The sequence below is a fragment of the Penicillium antarcticum genome (genome assembly GCF_028974205.1).
Source record: "Penicillium antarcticum strain IBT 31339 chromosome Unknown utg000009l_segment0_segment0, whole genome shotgun sequence".
Classification (NCBI taxonomy): domain Eukaryota; kingdom Fungi; phylum Ascomycota; class Eurotiomycetes; order Eurotiales; family Aspergillaceae; genus Penicillium; species Penicillium antarcticum.
In genome coordinates this window covers 1,911,782-1,927,908 of record NW_026695307.1, presented here as the reverse complement: position 1 = coordinate 1,927,908, position 16,127 = coordinate 1,911,782, and the positions used below count along the sequence as shown (strand labels likewise).

Sequence of the window (16,127 nt, the reverse complement as noted above, 5' to 3'; positions counted from 1 at the left end):
AAAGTCCAATTGAGGACTAGAAATTTGAATTCATTGCTGTCAAGTAATGTAAGCAATACCGTAGCCTTTAATAATCTCATAAAAAAAGGGCATTATTAAGGGCACCCCCTCAGGATGCTCTTCGGACCCCCTCCCCACTCACTAAGCCTTATTGGGTCTGCTGTAGTAATAACATCCTGAGGGGGTCCTTTTAAATCGGCCCTAAAGAATAAGGCTAGGAGCCATTGAAACATAATTCAAAGGTTTCACGCAAAGGTAAGCTCAGCCCCATCGTACACTCCATTGGGTATATACTCCCCCGAAAATACAATTTAACTACTCAATATGCTGAGCTTGAACATTCTCAAGATCCTTTGTCGTGGCATTGCCGACGCGAGTGTCAACGTCTCCTGCAATACCCATGGACGAATCCCAGTAAAGCTGAACCTTTTCGCCTGTGAATAGGCGGTCGATTTGCTCCAAAGTGAGATTGCGTGTCTCCGGGTAGAAGAAGAAGATGAGCGGCAAGAAGCAGAAGTTGAAGACTATCAAGATCGTTAGGAAATAATTGATACCCAATGTTCAATCTCCTTTTGAACATACCGGCAAAGTAAATGTAAGTCTTATAGCCAATGTTGGCAATGCTGACTGGTGTGATCTCCACAACGAGGAATGTGCAGATCCCTGAGTTAAAGCTCTTAGCTGGTGCCAGTTGAAAGAAGGACATGAGCGCGTACAATTTGTAGCAGTAGCCATAGCAGCCGAACGAGTTCGAATTGCCAACGGGGAATATTCTGCGGGCACTGCATCGAGATTTATTAGTAATGTTTTTCTTATTAAGGATACCTCAAGGAATATCGGTACTCACATAGCCAAGGAATAGCGAGAAGGCCTACACCGAAGAAAAAGTTGAACAGGAATAGCATGACAGTTGCAACCAGACCGGCAGCATGTCCACCATTCCAGACGGTACCCGCCAGAATAGCCATGCAGCATCCTTGTCCAATAACAGCAAACATCATGAGCTTGCGGCGACCGAGTCTGAAAGAAGTTAGTCTACGATCAAGCAAGATTCCAATTTATCATACCGCTCAATCGTCCAGATAGGAACCAGGGAAGAAAAGAAGTAGGCGATTCCGTTGAAACCAGCCAAGAGTAACGCAGTATGGTGAGACATTCCAACCGACTGTTCGAAGATAACAGTTGCGTACTAGAATTGTGTCAGCAAAAACAATCAAAAGATGCTTCAATATCAAAGTACTCACGTAAGTGATTAAGTTGATACCCGAGATCTGCTGCATCATTTGTCCTCCCATTCCGAGCAGGGTTCTGTACAAGAAGCGCTGCTTGTTGTTTTGGAAGAGAAGTTTGAAGGATCCCCCTGAAGCTGCTTCCTCTTCCTCTTCAACTGCGCGAGTAATTTCTGTGACATCGACATTCACTACTGGATCATCCACTTCAATTTCTCGAGCGTTGTGTTGGAGGGACCAAATAATCTGGCGAGCCTTGTTTTCTTGGCCGTGTTTGATGAGCTATCATAGGTCAGTTGAGTACTGGAAGTTTGGGCGGATTGTGACGAACCCAACGAGGAGATTCGGGGAGGCAAAGCACACCAATGAAGGTGAGCATGGCGAACAGAATTTGAAGAGCAAGGGGGAAGCGGAACTGGGCTTCATTGTTGACATAACTCATTCCATAGTCTGCATAGGTCAGTCATCAGTACGTACGCCATTTGGGACGCAAAGTTGAAGAGAACTTACCAACCCAGTATGAGAGCATAACACCAAAGATGTTAATAGCTAGTTCAATGGCCAGCTAGGGAAATAATCAGCGCCATGAATCTCAATAAGGTCCAACACTAAACTTACTCCTTTGCCTCGGCTTGCCGCTTTGCTTAGTTCTGAATGCCAAACGGCTTCATAGATATTAGCAACCTCGATTCATTATCCTCAGTGGAGTGGAAACTCACGAATAGTACTGGTATTAAGACCATTTCCAACACCGGCAACGATGCGACCAACAATCATATGAGGGATGCTGTAGGCACTGGCCTGGAGCGCAGCACCGATGGCAAGCACTACACATCCAGCCAGGATACACTTGCGTCGACCGAGTTGTTCACCGAAGCATAAAGAGATAATTGCACCCAAGAAACACCCCTATTTTTGTTTTAGCCGTGTATTGAAGAGACGAGGCGTTCCAGATGCCAACTTACGATTTCATAGATGGCGACACTGTGTTGCAACACGAAAAGTTAGCTCGGACATGCTTCGAGGATGTACAGTACAGGCTCACTCACACTGTTCCCTGTAAAGAAGAACTTCCATGTCCTCCACTGGTGGTATCAATTTCAGGGAAGGTGGCAACAAATGCATCTCCAGTCAACAGACTGGACATCACACCCTGGTCATAACCAAAGCTAGTTGTTCAAGTCAGTAAGGACGCTTTGACCTGACAGCACCAGTATTTTAGCATAGGGTATAAAATTACAGCAAGAAGCCACTGCCAGCGGTGGCTGTGATAGCATATGACAGTAGCCGGCCCACGAGGAAAGTCATGATGAGATCGTGTTCCCGTAAACAGTTGACCGCGGTAAATAATCTGGGGATTAAGCAGCAGTAAGGGATGTTGACTCGGACCTAGTCAGAACAGTGGGGTATTGCAGCTTTTATAAACAGTTGTATGATTGCAGTATAGTCCCTACAAGGCAAAAAGTGGCGCCATTCCAGATTGAATGGAGACCTTGGCGTAACAACCCACGTCGGCGATCTAAACTTCCCCGGGTTGCTATGTTTCTGGGCCGGGTAGTTACTGTATTTTGCGGGGTGCATCTGGAGACAATGAACGAATAAATGCCGCATCGCTGAGAGATTAGTTCCGTTGAAGCTGGGGATGTCCTACTGTAGTGCATTGCCATTTTGTATGATAATCTTATCCTTGATCATCATGAGTTTCTCTGCGAATGTAGACTAACAAGCAACATTTAAACTGCATACTTTGCCGTCGGAAAATACATGGAAAGCTGAGCCTAAAAGGGTCAGCCCAAGGCTCGAGACATCGGCATCCCCAGACCGGCTAAGTCCTTAAACGGCAGAATTCTGTGTTTCCTAATTGGGGATAAATAAGCACTTTACTGCGGATGCACGATATGCTCGTTCTAATGATATTTAAGTCACGTGTTAAGGTATCTACCGAGAGCAAGCTGCCTCGTTCTCCCGATATTTCAGTTCTCCAATACCACCTTCCCCCCGACGATGTCATCTGCACACTCAGGTACCGCAGCCCCATTTATTCCCCAGTTTATCGCTCCGTCTCCCGCGACTCTGCATCTCAGACTAACCCTATAAAGCAATATTTAGCACCCGACGAAGTCATAGAAAACACGTCGTACTCCGCGTGTCCACTGTCAACCGGGGCGAATCGGCATGATTTGTCGGCACGATGAACTGCAAAGGTTGGACCTTGGACTGATATTTCCTGCGCCGAACAATGTTCCACTGTGGCCCTTCCAGGTCAACACTTCCCTAGTTAGGTTGTATATAGCCGCTGCAGGCGATTCTCTGCCTGCAGATAACAGCAGCAGAACGTATCCTATATGAAGTGGATGTCCTCACAATCCGAGAAAGAAAATACTCAATACTTCAAATTCTCTGCCTTCTCTACGCCCTAATCCCAAACTTACTTCACAATGGCCCCCTCCATTTCGCTCGACCACACCACCCCGGCCGTCGTGCCGGAATCTAACGAGACTCCCGCTGCCTTCGCGCCAACCAATGACCTTTTCTCCCTCGCCGGTCGCACAGTCATGATCACTGGCGGCGGTCGTGGTCTTGGTATGACCTTGACCATCGCCGTCCTCGAGGCTGGCGGCGATGTCGCATGTCTCGATCTTTTGGCTGAACCTAGCCAGGAGGAGTGGGCTACTGTGCAGAAGACTGCTAGGGTGCGCGGCCTGCAGGCAACCTACAACTCTTGCGATATCACCAATGAGGAGGCCACCAAGAAGGCTCTGGAGGATATTGCTGCCGAGGCTATGCGCCGCAACAAGCCTCTTCGTGGTGCCATCACTTGTGCTGGTATCCAGCAGATGGTTCCTGCGCTTGACTACCCCGTTGAGGGATACCGCAAGATGCTTGATGTCAAGTGAGTTAAAAGGCACCAAAAGAAGTGTTTCATGGTACTCATAGCTTTCTTTTAGCGTTCTTGGAACATTCATCCCCGCCAAGCACTGTGCTCGTATCTTCATTGAACAGAAGACCCCCGGCAGCATCGTCATGATCGCATCTATGTCTGGCCAGATCGCCAACCGGGTATGTCTCTTAATAAAACCAATGAAGATAACTACTGGATGCTAACAATATTTATTTTATTAGGGATTGACCTGCACCGCATACAACTCCTCCAAGGCCGCTGTCCACCAAATGTGCCGGTCCGTCGCCCAGGAATGGGGCCAACACAACATCCGCGTGAACACCCTCTCCGCTGGAGTAAGACATTTTCACAAATTTACTTAACATAGACAATTTTAGCTAATCGTTGACCAATTAGTATATTCGCACTGCCATGACCGACGCTCTCCTCAAGGAGAAGCCCGAGGTCGAGGAGACCTGGATGCGTGGCGCCCTTCTCGGCCGCCTTGGTGCCCCCGAAGACTTCAAGGGACCTACCATCTATATGCTTACTGACTCCAGTGCCTGGATGACTGGTGCTGATCTACGTGTGGATGGTGGTCACTGTGCATCCGCATAAGTCACTATTGCTCGATAAAGTAAGGAACGATGGATGAACTAGATGTGGCATGTTTACGGCGTTCAATTGAGATTTGATGGAATACAAAATCCTTGGGAATAGATATTCAATTGCACATATTATTTTCTATTGACGTGACTTAGGAGTACTTCGGTATTCTAAGCAAATCTATGAGGATAGTCTTCACGTTGCGACAACATGTTAACCCTTTTCTCAAATCACTTAGGTGCAGTGGAGAACACCACCTTCGTGTGTATGACAATTCTAGGCATATCAGTCAGCTTGAAGTCACATAATCGAGCAAGGCAAGGATTGACTTACCTCTGGAACATCAGACGTCGTAGAAGGCTTGTCAGTGGCAGTCGCAGAAGGAGTTGCGGCCGCAGAAGCTGTCTCATCACCATGATCTTCATGCTCATGCTGAACACCCGGGCAACCGACTCCCGGCGCGGCAATGTCATACGCATAAACCTCCAATGCAAAGTACTGGAGAGTCTCCGAGTCATGAGTTGACAAAGTGGCATTTTCTTTCGCCAGGTCAACAACCTCCTCATAACCATCCGCAAAGTGGTCGATCCAGGTCTGTCCTACGGCAGGAACATGGTACAACCGGTGCAAGAGATCAGACGCCCAGAAAGTATTGGTTTCCGATCCAGAGACAGTATATCCAAGGCCACACATTGTGGAGAGGGAGCGGCGGGTTTCATAACTCAGGTCGCAGATGACGGTTTCGTCGGTGGCATTTTCGCCTCGCCAGTGTCCGGCCCAACCTAACGAGGGAATTGTTTAGTATCACAGATCATCATTCTAGTAGATGAGCACCGTACCGTCAAGTCCACAGTTTCCATCAGGGTTATCGCATCGGAACAAGATATCCTTCTTGTCACCGTTGATCACGATATCAAACGCGCCAACGGCTTCCATGGAGGGACTATCACCAAAGTACTTTCTGTAAATTGAACTCTCGTTCCGCCATCTCAGAATATGCTCTTTAGCATGTTGAGCCAGAGCCATTGTCTCCAAGAGACCCATTTCGATCTGGCGATGTTGGGTTGCATTGCAGCTGGAATGAATGGGATATTGATTCACAGCGCCGGCGTTCCAGGGTGCTAGGCCGGTCTGAGAGAAGGGCTGTGTCTGATTGCCTTCAGAAGTTACCGAGGTAGGCAGAGCTGCAGCAGTTGCCGCAGAAGAGAGTAAGAGATTGAGGAACAACATGCTGCTGATAAAAGCTCGAAATCTTGTTTACAAACATCATAGCAAACCGGTCTCTTGCTGCCTTTATATACTTATTCTTAGCAAACTTTCTATCCACCACTCTCTACCCAGCATTTGCCTATCATCACCTTAAATGTTTGCCAAGGGTGGCTTTCCAGTCCTCATTTAAACCGTTTTCGCAATCTTACTAGTTCGCGCAACACCGAATCCAGAACAGGAAGCGAGATGTAAGCCTCTTCTCTTCGGTGTTCGGGAAATTATATTTGCCAAGAGAGGACCTTGAGGGCTTAATTCTCCGCAATGACCTAGATTTACAGCCAGAAGGAGAAAAATGTGATCATTGATGCCAAGAAAAAGGCTCGGCGGAGGGCTGCCAAGAGGCTTGGGCGGGAGTACCTTGGAAGAACAAGAGACAGTAAGCGACCTGCTCCGATAAAAAGACCCTCATTGACGGCCAGGACCGCTCTTGGCAGACAGCTAGAAGAGTCTTCTGCTTGGCAGCGGGAACCTTGGGGGTGAGGCCCTCGAGCGGTGCTCTCATCCCGGTTACTAAACGGCCTTTTTAGAGAGGGTTGCCGGCCCGCTGCTTCCATCATCTCGAGGATTTATTTTCTTTTTGGGGTGTTGCTCTGTTTTATATTTATGAGTATTTGCTGAAGACACATTTCTTGCAAGATGCTCATCCTCCGATCCTTGCTCCTATCCCTCGGCATTGCTGGAGTATATGGACAGACTGCCACTACCACAGCCCAGACATCATCCGTTACTGGATGTCACAGCCATGGCTCGGATATCTATTGCATCAACGGCGAAGGCCAAGAAGTCTTAGTCTCAGCGACATCAACTCCTACAAGTGGAATACCGGCACAGTACACAGGGTGTCATTCCCACGGGAGTGAATCGTAAGTAGCTCACATCAGGATCTATCACAGTATGCTAATTTGAAAATTTATAGATACTGTATGGATGCAGATGGAAATGATGTTTTAATACAAGAAGAAGAAACGACGACGGAGAGTGAGACTGAGAGCGACCACGATCATGATAATGAGGAATCATCCAGTGGAACTGAAACAAACTGTCATTTCCATGCAGGTGTTGAGTAAGTTTACATATTTCAATTCTTCTGACTATTGCTAACATCTTATCTAGACATTGCGTCGGCGCGGGTGAATCAGAAGATAGCCATGCTTCATGCGATAGCATGACACGAGACTACGACGTGCCTTTACGAATTGGCACCCTTTTCGTCATTCTCGTCACTAGCGCAATTGGTGTATTTGCTCCAATCCTACTACTGAAGCTTCCTTTTGCCTCTATCAATGGTGTGGTATCGACTGTCATCAAGCAATTCGGAACTGGTATTATCATCTCTACGGCTTTCATCCATGTAAGTGATACAAACTATGTCAACCTATGACATGCTGACCTTTTCGGCTAGCTCTACACACATGCAAATCTCATGTTCACCAATGAGTGTCTCGGGGAGCTCGAGTACGAAGCCACTACTTCCGCGGTGGTATTGGCTGGTATTTTCCTTGCATTCTTGTTGGAATTCATCGGGCACAGAATTGTCGTCGCTCGCAACAGCAAGAGGACTGTTTCCGAAACATATCCCTCGGAGTCCCAGCAACCATCCCAAAAGGGCCATTCCGATCAGCCCCAAAGCCAGCAACAGCCCACTCTGGCGTGTCTCGGTCACAGCCATGGCCCTCAGGACCCAACCGCACCGAACAGCAAATTTTCAGTCCTTGTCATGGAAGCTGGTGTTCTTTTCCACAGTATTCTGATCGGTCTCACTCTTGTCGTTGCTGGAGACTCTTTCTACAAGACGCTCTTGGTGGTCATTGTCTTCCATCAATTCTTCGAGGGCTTAGCTCTCGGTGCTCGCATTGCGACTCTTCCTGGTGCCATTTTCCCTTCCAAGGCCATTATGGCGACAGCGTTTTCTCTGATTACGCCTATCGGTATGGCTATTGGACTTGGTGTGTTGCGCACCTTCAATGGTAACTCCAGAAGCACATTGATTGCCCTTGGAACACTGGATGCACTTTCTGCTGGTGTTCTGGTGTGGGTTGGTGTTGTGGATATGTGGGCCCGTGACTGGGTGATTGAAGGGGGTGAAATGATGAATGCAAACATTGGAAAGGTTTTGACCGGAGGTCTTTCCATGGTTGCTGGACTTGTGTTGATGGGTCTACTTGGAAAATGGGCTTGAGCTTGTAATGCCTATTTCTCGCTCTGAGAAAACCTGTTGAAAAATAATAAGTGATGTCAAATTTAGAGACTTGTGATAGTTATAAAAGACAGTATATCATATTCGCTCGCATTGCTAATTAAAAAGAATCATTATCAATATGTTGGAATTCAAGTGCTAACATTAGAAACTCTGTCATGTCAATATCTCACGCGTAGCGCCTCTGTCTTGGTTCTCTCATGAAGAACATCATACTTGTAAATGTTAGGATTTGGACTTGGGACTACGAATCATGCAATACAGCTGAGGTGATTTCGGTCAGTCATAAAGACGGGCAGCGCAGCCATGAGCACATACCTTTAAAACATCCACTCCATCCACACACTCAATCTCTCTAACGAGCTCGAATCCCATCTTCTCATAGATGCACACATTGGGATATCCTTTAGAACTCTCCAGGTAGCATGGCATTCCCTCCTGGTCGGCTTTCTCCATCACGCTTTCCATGAGCTTCTTTCCAACGCCCATGCCACGAGCCTCGGAGTTCACACCAACGACATTGCAAAAGTAATACCCCCGAGGATCCTGCCAGATAGAATCATGGGCGGATTGTTGCACCTGCTTCCAGATCCAGTATCGGCGCACATTTAAGCCCCCGCGACCAAAAAACATGATGTTGTTCATGAGTTGTCGAAAAGAGAGAAGCCATTCCTGTGCCCAGACAGACCAAGTCTGTGGCTTGGTCGGAGCCTGTGGCGAATACCACCAGCCAACTCCGACGACCGTTCCGGGTGGTAAACGGACCTCGAGGTCGTTCTTGGTCTCATTCGCGGCACGGGTTATTTTAGCGACGGATATGGGACAGTCGCAGTTGATGCCATATTGAAAATGAGCCGCGAGGGAGGCTGCGTTCCGTTGGATATTGAACTATGAAGACCCGTTATTACTCGAAACTCCACTTCGCTTTGTCCCATTTCTCTTCCCAGAGCCACAAACTCTCAGGGGCATGACGTTTGAGGAAAGGTAGCTCATACCTTTGATGGATCATCGAATGCCCATCGAAAATAAGGATCATCCGAAAACGCTTTCTGCACACAGTCTACAGCCCCGGGTATATCACCCTGGGCCAGCGGAACAATCTCGACCGCCATGGTTCTGGGCTTCGGACTACGGTTTCGCAAACGGCGATGGTCGGATCAACGGATAGGTTTAGAGACCCGGGTCCTTTTTCTACTAGCTCTGCGAAGAGGCTGAGACAGAGATATAGTATAAGAATGCCAATGGAGCCGTTGGGGACAATGAGAGAAAACCTCCATCTAAGTAAAATTGAAGTGGTGATGGTCCACAGGTTGAAGGGAGAAGGAGAGGATAGCAAAGTCTTTGTTTATGGTAAGGTTGTCAGCAATCCAGGTGTAAGTGATGAGGGTAAACAGAGGAAAGGACGGGCCTCATATAGCTGAGCTCCATCCGCTTTGATCACGCTTATCTCTTATCCTTACTGACTTGTCTCACTAGCCCTTCTAGGCAGCTCCAACCGGGGTAAACACAGACGAACAGTGGGGTTGCACTGCGACCAGTCCCGGCGGTAACCGCAACGAAATGAGACTGGTTGGAGAGCACATGACACCTGACATAGATTACGGATTTCAATATGCTCGAGTATCTTGAGTATGTTGAATCATTCGAGGATTTCATTGATCTCATATGCAATACAAACGCGGGGATCGGTTGTGTTGGTGTCGTATTGGATCATGTGGGGAGGCTATTCGCAAATAGGAAGGTTGTTGCGGGAAGAAAGGGGGCGGATACCGCGTATCAGTTTTATCAGTTGAGATGATAACAAGAAATGCACCTGGTTCAAGAGATATAGATCGAGATCACATCTAAAGTTCTCAGTGCGCACTTTATTACTATGATTCAGGAACCGAGTCTGTTGACTTCAGGGAGGGAGCGAGTGATTTCGCCATAAATTCTAGGCACAGTACAGGAATCGGAATACTGTAGTTCGTGGATATCTGGAAGATCGGATATGACAAGCAAGCTAATGCAGGGTTTTTCCTGCGGTTTTTTGATTGGCAGGTACTTGCTCAGACTCAGTCATATCCCTGGCCGCGAAATGAAGATTATCGCAATGTCTTTCTGGAGACAAAGGACATCGCCAAGACGTTTGTGTGTATCGCCTTGTGCGGGAATGTTCCCTTGTTGCCTTTCCACTATCTTAAAGAAAGTAACAAAGGACTTTACCCACACATTGTTCTCCGTTTGTATAGGGAGCTTCGAAAGTCAGATCAGTGTAGCCTATTAATAAAATACAAATAGCCACAATATGGCCATCTTGAAAAAATTCACAATATCAAGCCATTTACAATTATTATCTGACATTCAATCTCTGGCTACAGTACGCCCTTTTTCTGAAATATTATTAAAAATTTCCAAAATGGATCCAATCAAGCGGGTTGCTGTCATTGACATTTTGCGTACACAGGCTTTTTTCCTGAACAACACTTACTATCGTCACCCTAACGTATCCCAAGAGTTCAAAGGGGCTATTATCCTATTGCGCAAACTTTATCTAGAAGCCACCGAGAACGTTTACACTCGTCACCAAATTGTGTGCCATTGGTCTTTGCTCTGGTTGGTACAACACATCAAACCCCTTGAAATGGGATGCGATAGGCAAACTGGTAGATTGATTGCACAAGATCTTTACAGCAGAATCATTTTCGACCTACTGCGGCCAGAGCAAGTCTTCTGAGATGCATTGCTGGGAAATTGAAACTTCCATCAATTTATGCACCATATATCTTCTATGGCTTTCTTGTATCTAGTGATAACCAAATGACTCTTATCCAGCCAAGATAGCTCTATATAGATCAACCAAATGAAGCACCGCTTATAGCAAGAAGCAGTATCATTTTTCAAGCAATGAGTAAGATGAGTTTTATTTTATGTAATTTGGCAGCTTTAAGACGTATTTAACGTACTTTTGGCTCAATTCGGCTTACTCGCCTATTCCCAACCTCAAGTGAGAAGGACAAGATGGGTGGATGCACATCGCAAGGAAGAAAAAGCGCGGGAAGGTAGAAAATACAATTTTGCATTATTCCAAGGCCACTATCATTTTGTAACAATTTCATTCAAATTTAATTCCATTTCACGGCAGTGTGGCATAAGAATAATTCACATATTACTGCTCACCGATTTAGCTGACTTAATGCACATGTGAACGGTGATTTTGATAAAGTAAACAAGACTAGGTTAGCGAATCTCGAGTAAGTTGGTTGTTTAGATATTTTACTCATGTCTCATCTAGGCTTAGTGGTAGAGAGGGAGGATGGAAATTATTCGTTCAGTCATACTAAGCAAGCGACAAACAAGCTGACCTTTGTCGACAATACCCCCGGGTATCAGTTGAATGTGGAAATAAGAATCACTGCGATCGTTGGATTTATAGTATACTGGCAACTGCAAGGTAATATATAGCTATTGGAATATACATGCACCATGCATGTACTAACTGTACGGGGAAAGTCGCCGTTACGGCGTGATGGCTCCCATCACTGAAGCCATCCGTTGACACAGGTCAGAAGACACTCCAAGCCTCAGTATCTAAATTACAGTAACTAAATATTGCGAAGTACCAAGGGGGCTGAAGTATAAGGGAATATGCTGGTTGATTCGGTGGCAATATTCGTACAAGGTGAACCTTGGGCGTCCAACTGAGACAAGCCATGTTTGGAAAATCCTAGCCTAGCAAATTTATTGAAACAACTAAAAAATTGAGAGCTTCACTTTCAGGGTCAGCAACTACGCACATCCTAGAGGTTCTCGGTACCCTAGTGCTGACAGAGTGTAGACGCCGGAAGCCAAGACGCCGAATCATGCAAGTACTTCCAAATATTAGCAGTCAAACAGGAACATTAATAGCCATCACCCTTGAGAAAGAGATAGCAAGATGGACCATGTGATATCTATCTCGTCTCATGTTGAAATCTGCGGGGGCTAGCGTAAAGCAATGGCCAGCCTTGTAGTGAATTGACATTTACTAGCCCGGTACTAACACCAAAGAGGAAACTGCCTTATCCCAGAACACCTGACTCTCCACAGCTGACAGCAGCATCTCAACCCTACGTAGAGCTTAATATATTGAGGTCGTTGTGTTAGGACCGCTCTTCGAGAGCTCCCGCCGGGCGACTCAATTTGGTTCAATTGATCTAGACAGCCCTATATGTCTGATTCATGGTACTTAAACTTTGCTCGTTTTCCCGTTACGAGTGACTCCCGTAGAATATGATCAAGATAGAATTCCGGCCTATTTTTGTACTTGCCAATGTGCTTGTTCTGCGTACTTCTCTATGTATGTCTGAGATCTCGGCCTACTAGATACTTTCACTCATGCAGTGCCTGCGGGACAGTCATCGACATATGTCTATTGAGGATTGATTAAGAATGCAGGAATATGGATAAATGGCAAGACGGCTTCTAAAACGGCTCCATGCCTATTGTCTGCTTGGCAGCAGCTTCGTCGCCTGTCACATCGAACCATTGAATTGATAGTGTAGTCTGCGGAGGTAAGATGTAATTTGATTTCCCGTGTCTTAGATCAAGAGCACACGTTGTATAGGTGTGGTTCCAATCAGATCAGTAAAACCTTCCATGTCTCAGGGATATGAACGCTTATCATCAAGATATCCTACTAAAATACGGCTTTATATTTCTAGAACAGGTCTTGACGGGGGTGGCTGGGCGAGAACTGGCTTTCATCATATGTTTTATGCTTTAATGCCGCGAGCCCTAGTTACAGTACCCAATTTGAACAGCTGCTGAGCCAATGGAATTCAACCGTGTGGTTTCACTCGTATGTAGAAATATGGTTAGAGTGATATGTTTCGGCTCTTATTGCCTATAATTTAAGACAAGAAGCCCAAAGTAGAAGTTTTATTGCTCGGTAGTCCAAAGACGTCACCACGGACCTGTGAGCTGCGGCTGGAACAATTCTTGTAATCCCATCAGAACACTTTCCTATCTTTCCCGGAAGTTGAATTCAAGGTATAAAGACAGCTTGGGGACCTGTCGTCAATCCATCTCAGCAGCATCTTCTCTCCAGTCTCCGAGTCTCATCAGCTTAGTTTCCCGATCTTTCCGACTAAAATCCTTGGACATCCAACATGAGTGTCAAGGAGGGTTCTCGTTTCGACTTCATTATTGTCGGCGGTGGCACGGCGGGTAACACCGTTGCCATGCGTCTGGTGGAGAATCCCGATGTCAGAGTTCTAATTATTGAAGCTGGCGTTGGCAACGCAATCGACATTCCGGAGATCAGGACTCCATCTGGGGCAATGGAACTCCGGAACAGCAAGTATGACTGGGCATACAAAACGACCATGATTAAGCGTGACGACTACGAGCGAGTGAAAAAGCCGAATACCCGCGGCAAGATCCTCGGTGGTAGTTCCTCGCTCAATTACTTCACCTGGGCTCCTGGAAGCAAAGGAACATTTGATATGTGGGAAGAATTCGGCGGCAAAGACTGGACGTGGGACAACCTCAAACCCTATCTTCGAAAGAGTGTCACTTATCACGACGACACTGGCATTCACCCACCTCACCTTACGAATATCGGCGGTGGAGGCCCTATCCTGATCGCTCATTCTGAGCTTATTCCCGAGATGAGTCCCTTCCGTGATCGTCTCACGCAGGCTTGGAAGTCTACCGGCAAGCCTGTCACATAGAACATCTTCGACGGTGAGATGATTGGCTTGACACATAGTGTCAACACTATCTACAAGGGTCAACGCTCGGGAAGTTTCCTGTGTCTAGTGGGCAAGCCAAACATCACTGTGATGACCGAGACCCACTCCAAGTGTCTGATCATTGATGAATCAGACCATACTTGCAAAGGTGTGACTGTGATTACCAAATCAAACAATGAGCTTAGCCTCTACGTGACCCGCGAAGTGATTGTTACCGAAGGTGTCTTCGAAAGTCCGAAACTGCTCATGCTAAGCGGCATCGGTCCGAAGCGTGAATTGACAAGACACAACATCGACGTGATTATCGATTCTCCTCACGTGGGCAAGCATCTGCTAGATCACCCCGGCGTCCCGTTCGTCCTCCACGTTAAGGATGACTTCGGCATGGACGAGCACGTTCTACGAGAAGGTGCTAAGCGCGACAAGGCAATCATGGCCTACAAGGAAAACTTCGGTGGACCACTCGCATCCGGCTTCCTCGAGATGGTCGGCTTCCCTCGCATCGATGAGTATCTCGAAAGAGACGCCGATTACCGCAAGGCCAAGGCTGCCAACGGTGGCAAGGATCCCTTCTGTCCGTATGGCCAGCCGCACTTTGAGCTGGACTTTGTCTGTATGTTCGGTAGTGCCTTCCAGTGACATTACCCGACACCCAAGAAGGGCAATTATATCACCGTGATGGTCGATCTTGTTCGGCCCATTTCGGAGGGTGGTGAGGTGACACTGAACAGTGCCGATGCCCTTCAGCAGCCGAATATCAATCTGAACTACTTTAATGATGAGCTTGATATCATTGCTATTCGTGAGGGTATTAGGTACAGCTATGATGTTTTGGTGAAGGGTGAGGGTTTCAAGGATATCATTGAGGAGGAATATCCCTGGGAGATGCCTCTGGACGATGACGAGATGATGAAGAAGACGGTGTTGGATCGCTCTTAGACTTCTTTCCATCCTTGTGGTACTCTTCGTCTGTCAAAGACTGTTTAGCAAGGTGTTGTCGATCCTATTCTCAAGGTTCATGGTATCAAGAATCTGCGGGTTGCCGATGCGTCTGTTATGCCTGTCATTCCTGATTGCCGTATTCAGAACTCAGTATACATGGTGGCTGAGAAGGGTGCTGATCTGATCAAGGCAGATCACAAGGATCTCTAAATGAAGGAATATTTTGATGTTACTTGATGCGTTGCCGTTGGTCAACTCTATTAGGCCATTATGAAACGCGACAGTGGTATACTTTCTTCTGTTCTTCCAATCCAGTTGACTGCGAAACATTATCCAAGCAATTTATAGCCGGAAAGTATCATTCTCCACAGTATCTACTCAAAGTTCCCCCAGCGACGTGGACTCACCATCTAAGCGACGGTCGGGCCGTTAACGCTGGGCGTGTCAATATGTAGACCGTGATTATCTGATCAGGCGCTAGAACTGAAACCTCACTCTCTTATTAATAGACACACCTATTGGCCAGGACTGCTGCACGCTCATCATTACGGATAAAAGCATATTGATCGACGCATTGCCAGCGGCAAGGTGCTGCGTCGACCACTTTATCCTGAGTCGTTTCATCTTGGGCGTTATAGACGTCCACAAATTGGTTAAATATCACTTAGTTGCACGGTTTGTCTCACTTGAGATCCTGCTAAAAATTGGTCTGTATTCTGGTATCTCAAGCGCCCAGACTTTTAAATTCCCTTTCATCGCCCCAGGGCTGTCGAGAATCTATTCATAAATTTTCTATCCGTCTTGTTTCTATATACCTTCTATTTTTGGTTCGAACTGGCTATTTTTCTGTCTCTCTTTCTATCATTCTCGCTTCTTCTTGGGCCCACGGTCTTTCACTTATAGTGGCCCAGTCTATTCATCTTCTTCACACTTGTTTTATGTTTTGCTTTTTCGTACTCCTACCTCATATTTCAAATGTGTCACGAGTGGCATGATGGGAGGGCGGACAACATCACTGAGGAGCAGGATGATATCGAAAGACGTGGAGATGAAGATTGAGTCCGCTGCTCATACCTTTAGCATGTCATTATATGTCCGCTGGTAAGCTGCCCTCGGCTGTATTGGTAAATGGTCAGTACATGAGGTTGTGGTTAACATAGAATTCGAGTCCCAATCGCAAGCGATGAAGAAAGAGAGAAGTTCTTCCAGTGAAAGACCGAATGGAATGTAAGCGGTCAACTGAAATTGATAAGAGTTACTGTTTACTGATCATTGATAGGTCTGCAAGA

At 46.6% G+C, this 16,127-nt stretch overlaps 6 protein-coding genes across 6 annotated transcripts; 3 read left to right on the top strand and 3 right to left on the bottom strand.

Moving 5' to 3' along the window:
• Window positions 1-315: 315 nt before the first annotated feature.
• N7508_009091 (uncharacterized protein) lies at window positions 316-2,537 on the bottom strand (the record flags this gene model as incomplete). Its single annotated transcript, XM_058467154.1, has 13 exons — window positions 316-524; window positions 583-663; window positions 717-782; window positions 848-1,020; window positions 1,068-1,189; window positions 1,245-1,511; window positions 1,561-1,679; window positions 1,740-1,794; window positions 1,848-1,894; window positions 1,949-2,138; window positions 2,195-2,213; window positions 2,279-2,398; window positions 2,470-2,537. The coding sequence occupies 13 exons, from the start codon at window positions 2,535-2,537 to the stop codon at window positions 316-318; spliced, it is 1,536 nt and encodes a 511-aa protein (XP_058315000.1).
• A 1,130-nt stretch (window positions 2,538-3,667) lies between these two features.
• Window positions 3,668-4,728, top strand: N7508_009090 (oxidoreductase, short chain dehydrogenase/reductase family; the record flags this gene model as incomplete). The annotated part of the gene is made up of 4 exons (XM_058467153.1): window positions 3,668-4,122; window positions 4,178-4,289; window positions 4,353-4,466; window positions 4,528-4,728. The coding sequence occupies 4 exons, from the start codon at window positions 3,668-3,670 to the stop codon at window positions 4,726-4,728; spliced, it is 882 nt and encodes a 293-aa protein (XP_058314999.1).
• A 222-nt stretch (window positions 4,729-4,950) lies between these two features.
• On the bottom strand, window positions 4,951-5,946 carry aspf2 (major allergen Asp F2; the record flags this gene model as incomplete). The annotated part of the gene is made up of 3 exons (XM_058467152.1): window positions 4,951-4,992; window positions 5,050-5,498; window positions 5,556-5,946. The coding sequence occupies 3 exons, from the start codon at window positions 5,944-5,946 to the stop codon at window positions 4,951-4,953; spliced, it is 882 nt and encodes a 293-aa protein (XP_058314998.1).
• Window positions 5,947-6,621: 675 nt separating this feature from the next.
• Window positions 6,622-8,164, top strand: zrfC (putative ZIP Zinc transporter; the record flags this gene model as incomplete). The annotated part of the gene is made up of 4 exons (XM_058467151.1): window positions 6,622-6,848; window positions 6,902-7,048; window positions 7,099-7,336; window positions 7,388-8,164. The coding sequence occupies 4 exons, from the start codon at window positions 6,622-6,624 to the stop codon at window positions 8,162-8,164; spliced, it is 1,389 nt and encodes a 462-aa protein (XP_058314997.1).
• A 297-nt stretch (window positions 8,165-8,461) lies between these two features.
• N7508_009087 (GNAT family N-acetyltransferase) lies at window positions 8,462-9,294 on the bottom strand (the record flags this gene model as incomplete). The annotated part of the gene is made up of 2 exons (XM_058467150.1): window positions 8,462-9,070; window positions 9,178-9,294. 2 exons carry the CDS (start codon window positions 9,292-9,294, stop codon window positions 8,462-8,464), a joined length of 726 nt encoding a protein of 241 aa, XP_058314996.1.
• Window positions 9,295-13,311: 4,017 nt separating this feature from the next.
• Window positions 13,312-15,048, top strand: N7508_009086 (GMC family oxidoreductase; the record flags this gene model as incomplete). The annotated part of the gene is made up of 4 exons (XM_058467149.1): window positions 13,312-13,850; window positions 13,914-14,505; window positions 14,554-14,817; window positions 14,884-15,048. The coding sequence occupies 4 exons, from the start codon at window positions 13,312-13,314 to the stop codon at window positions 15,046-15,048; spliced, it is 1,560 nt and encodes a 519-aa protein (XP_058314995.1).
• Between the last annotated feature and the right edge of the window lie 1,079 nt (window positions 15,049-16,127).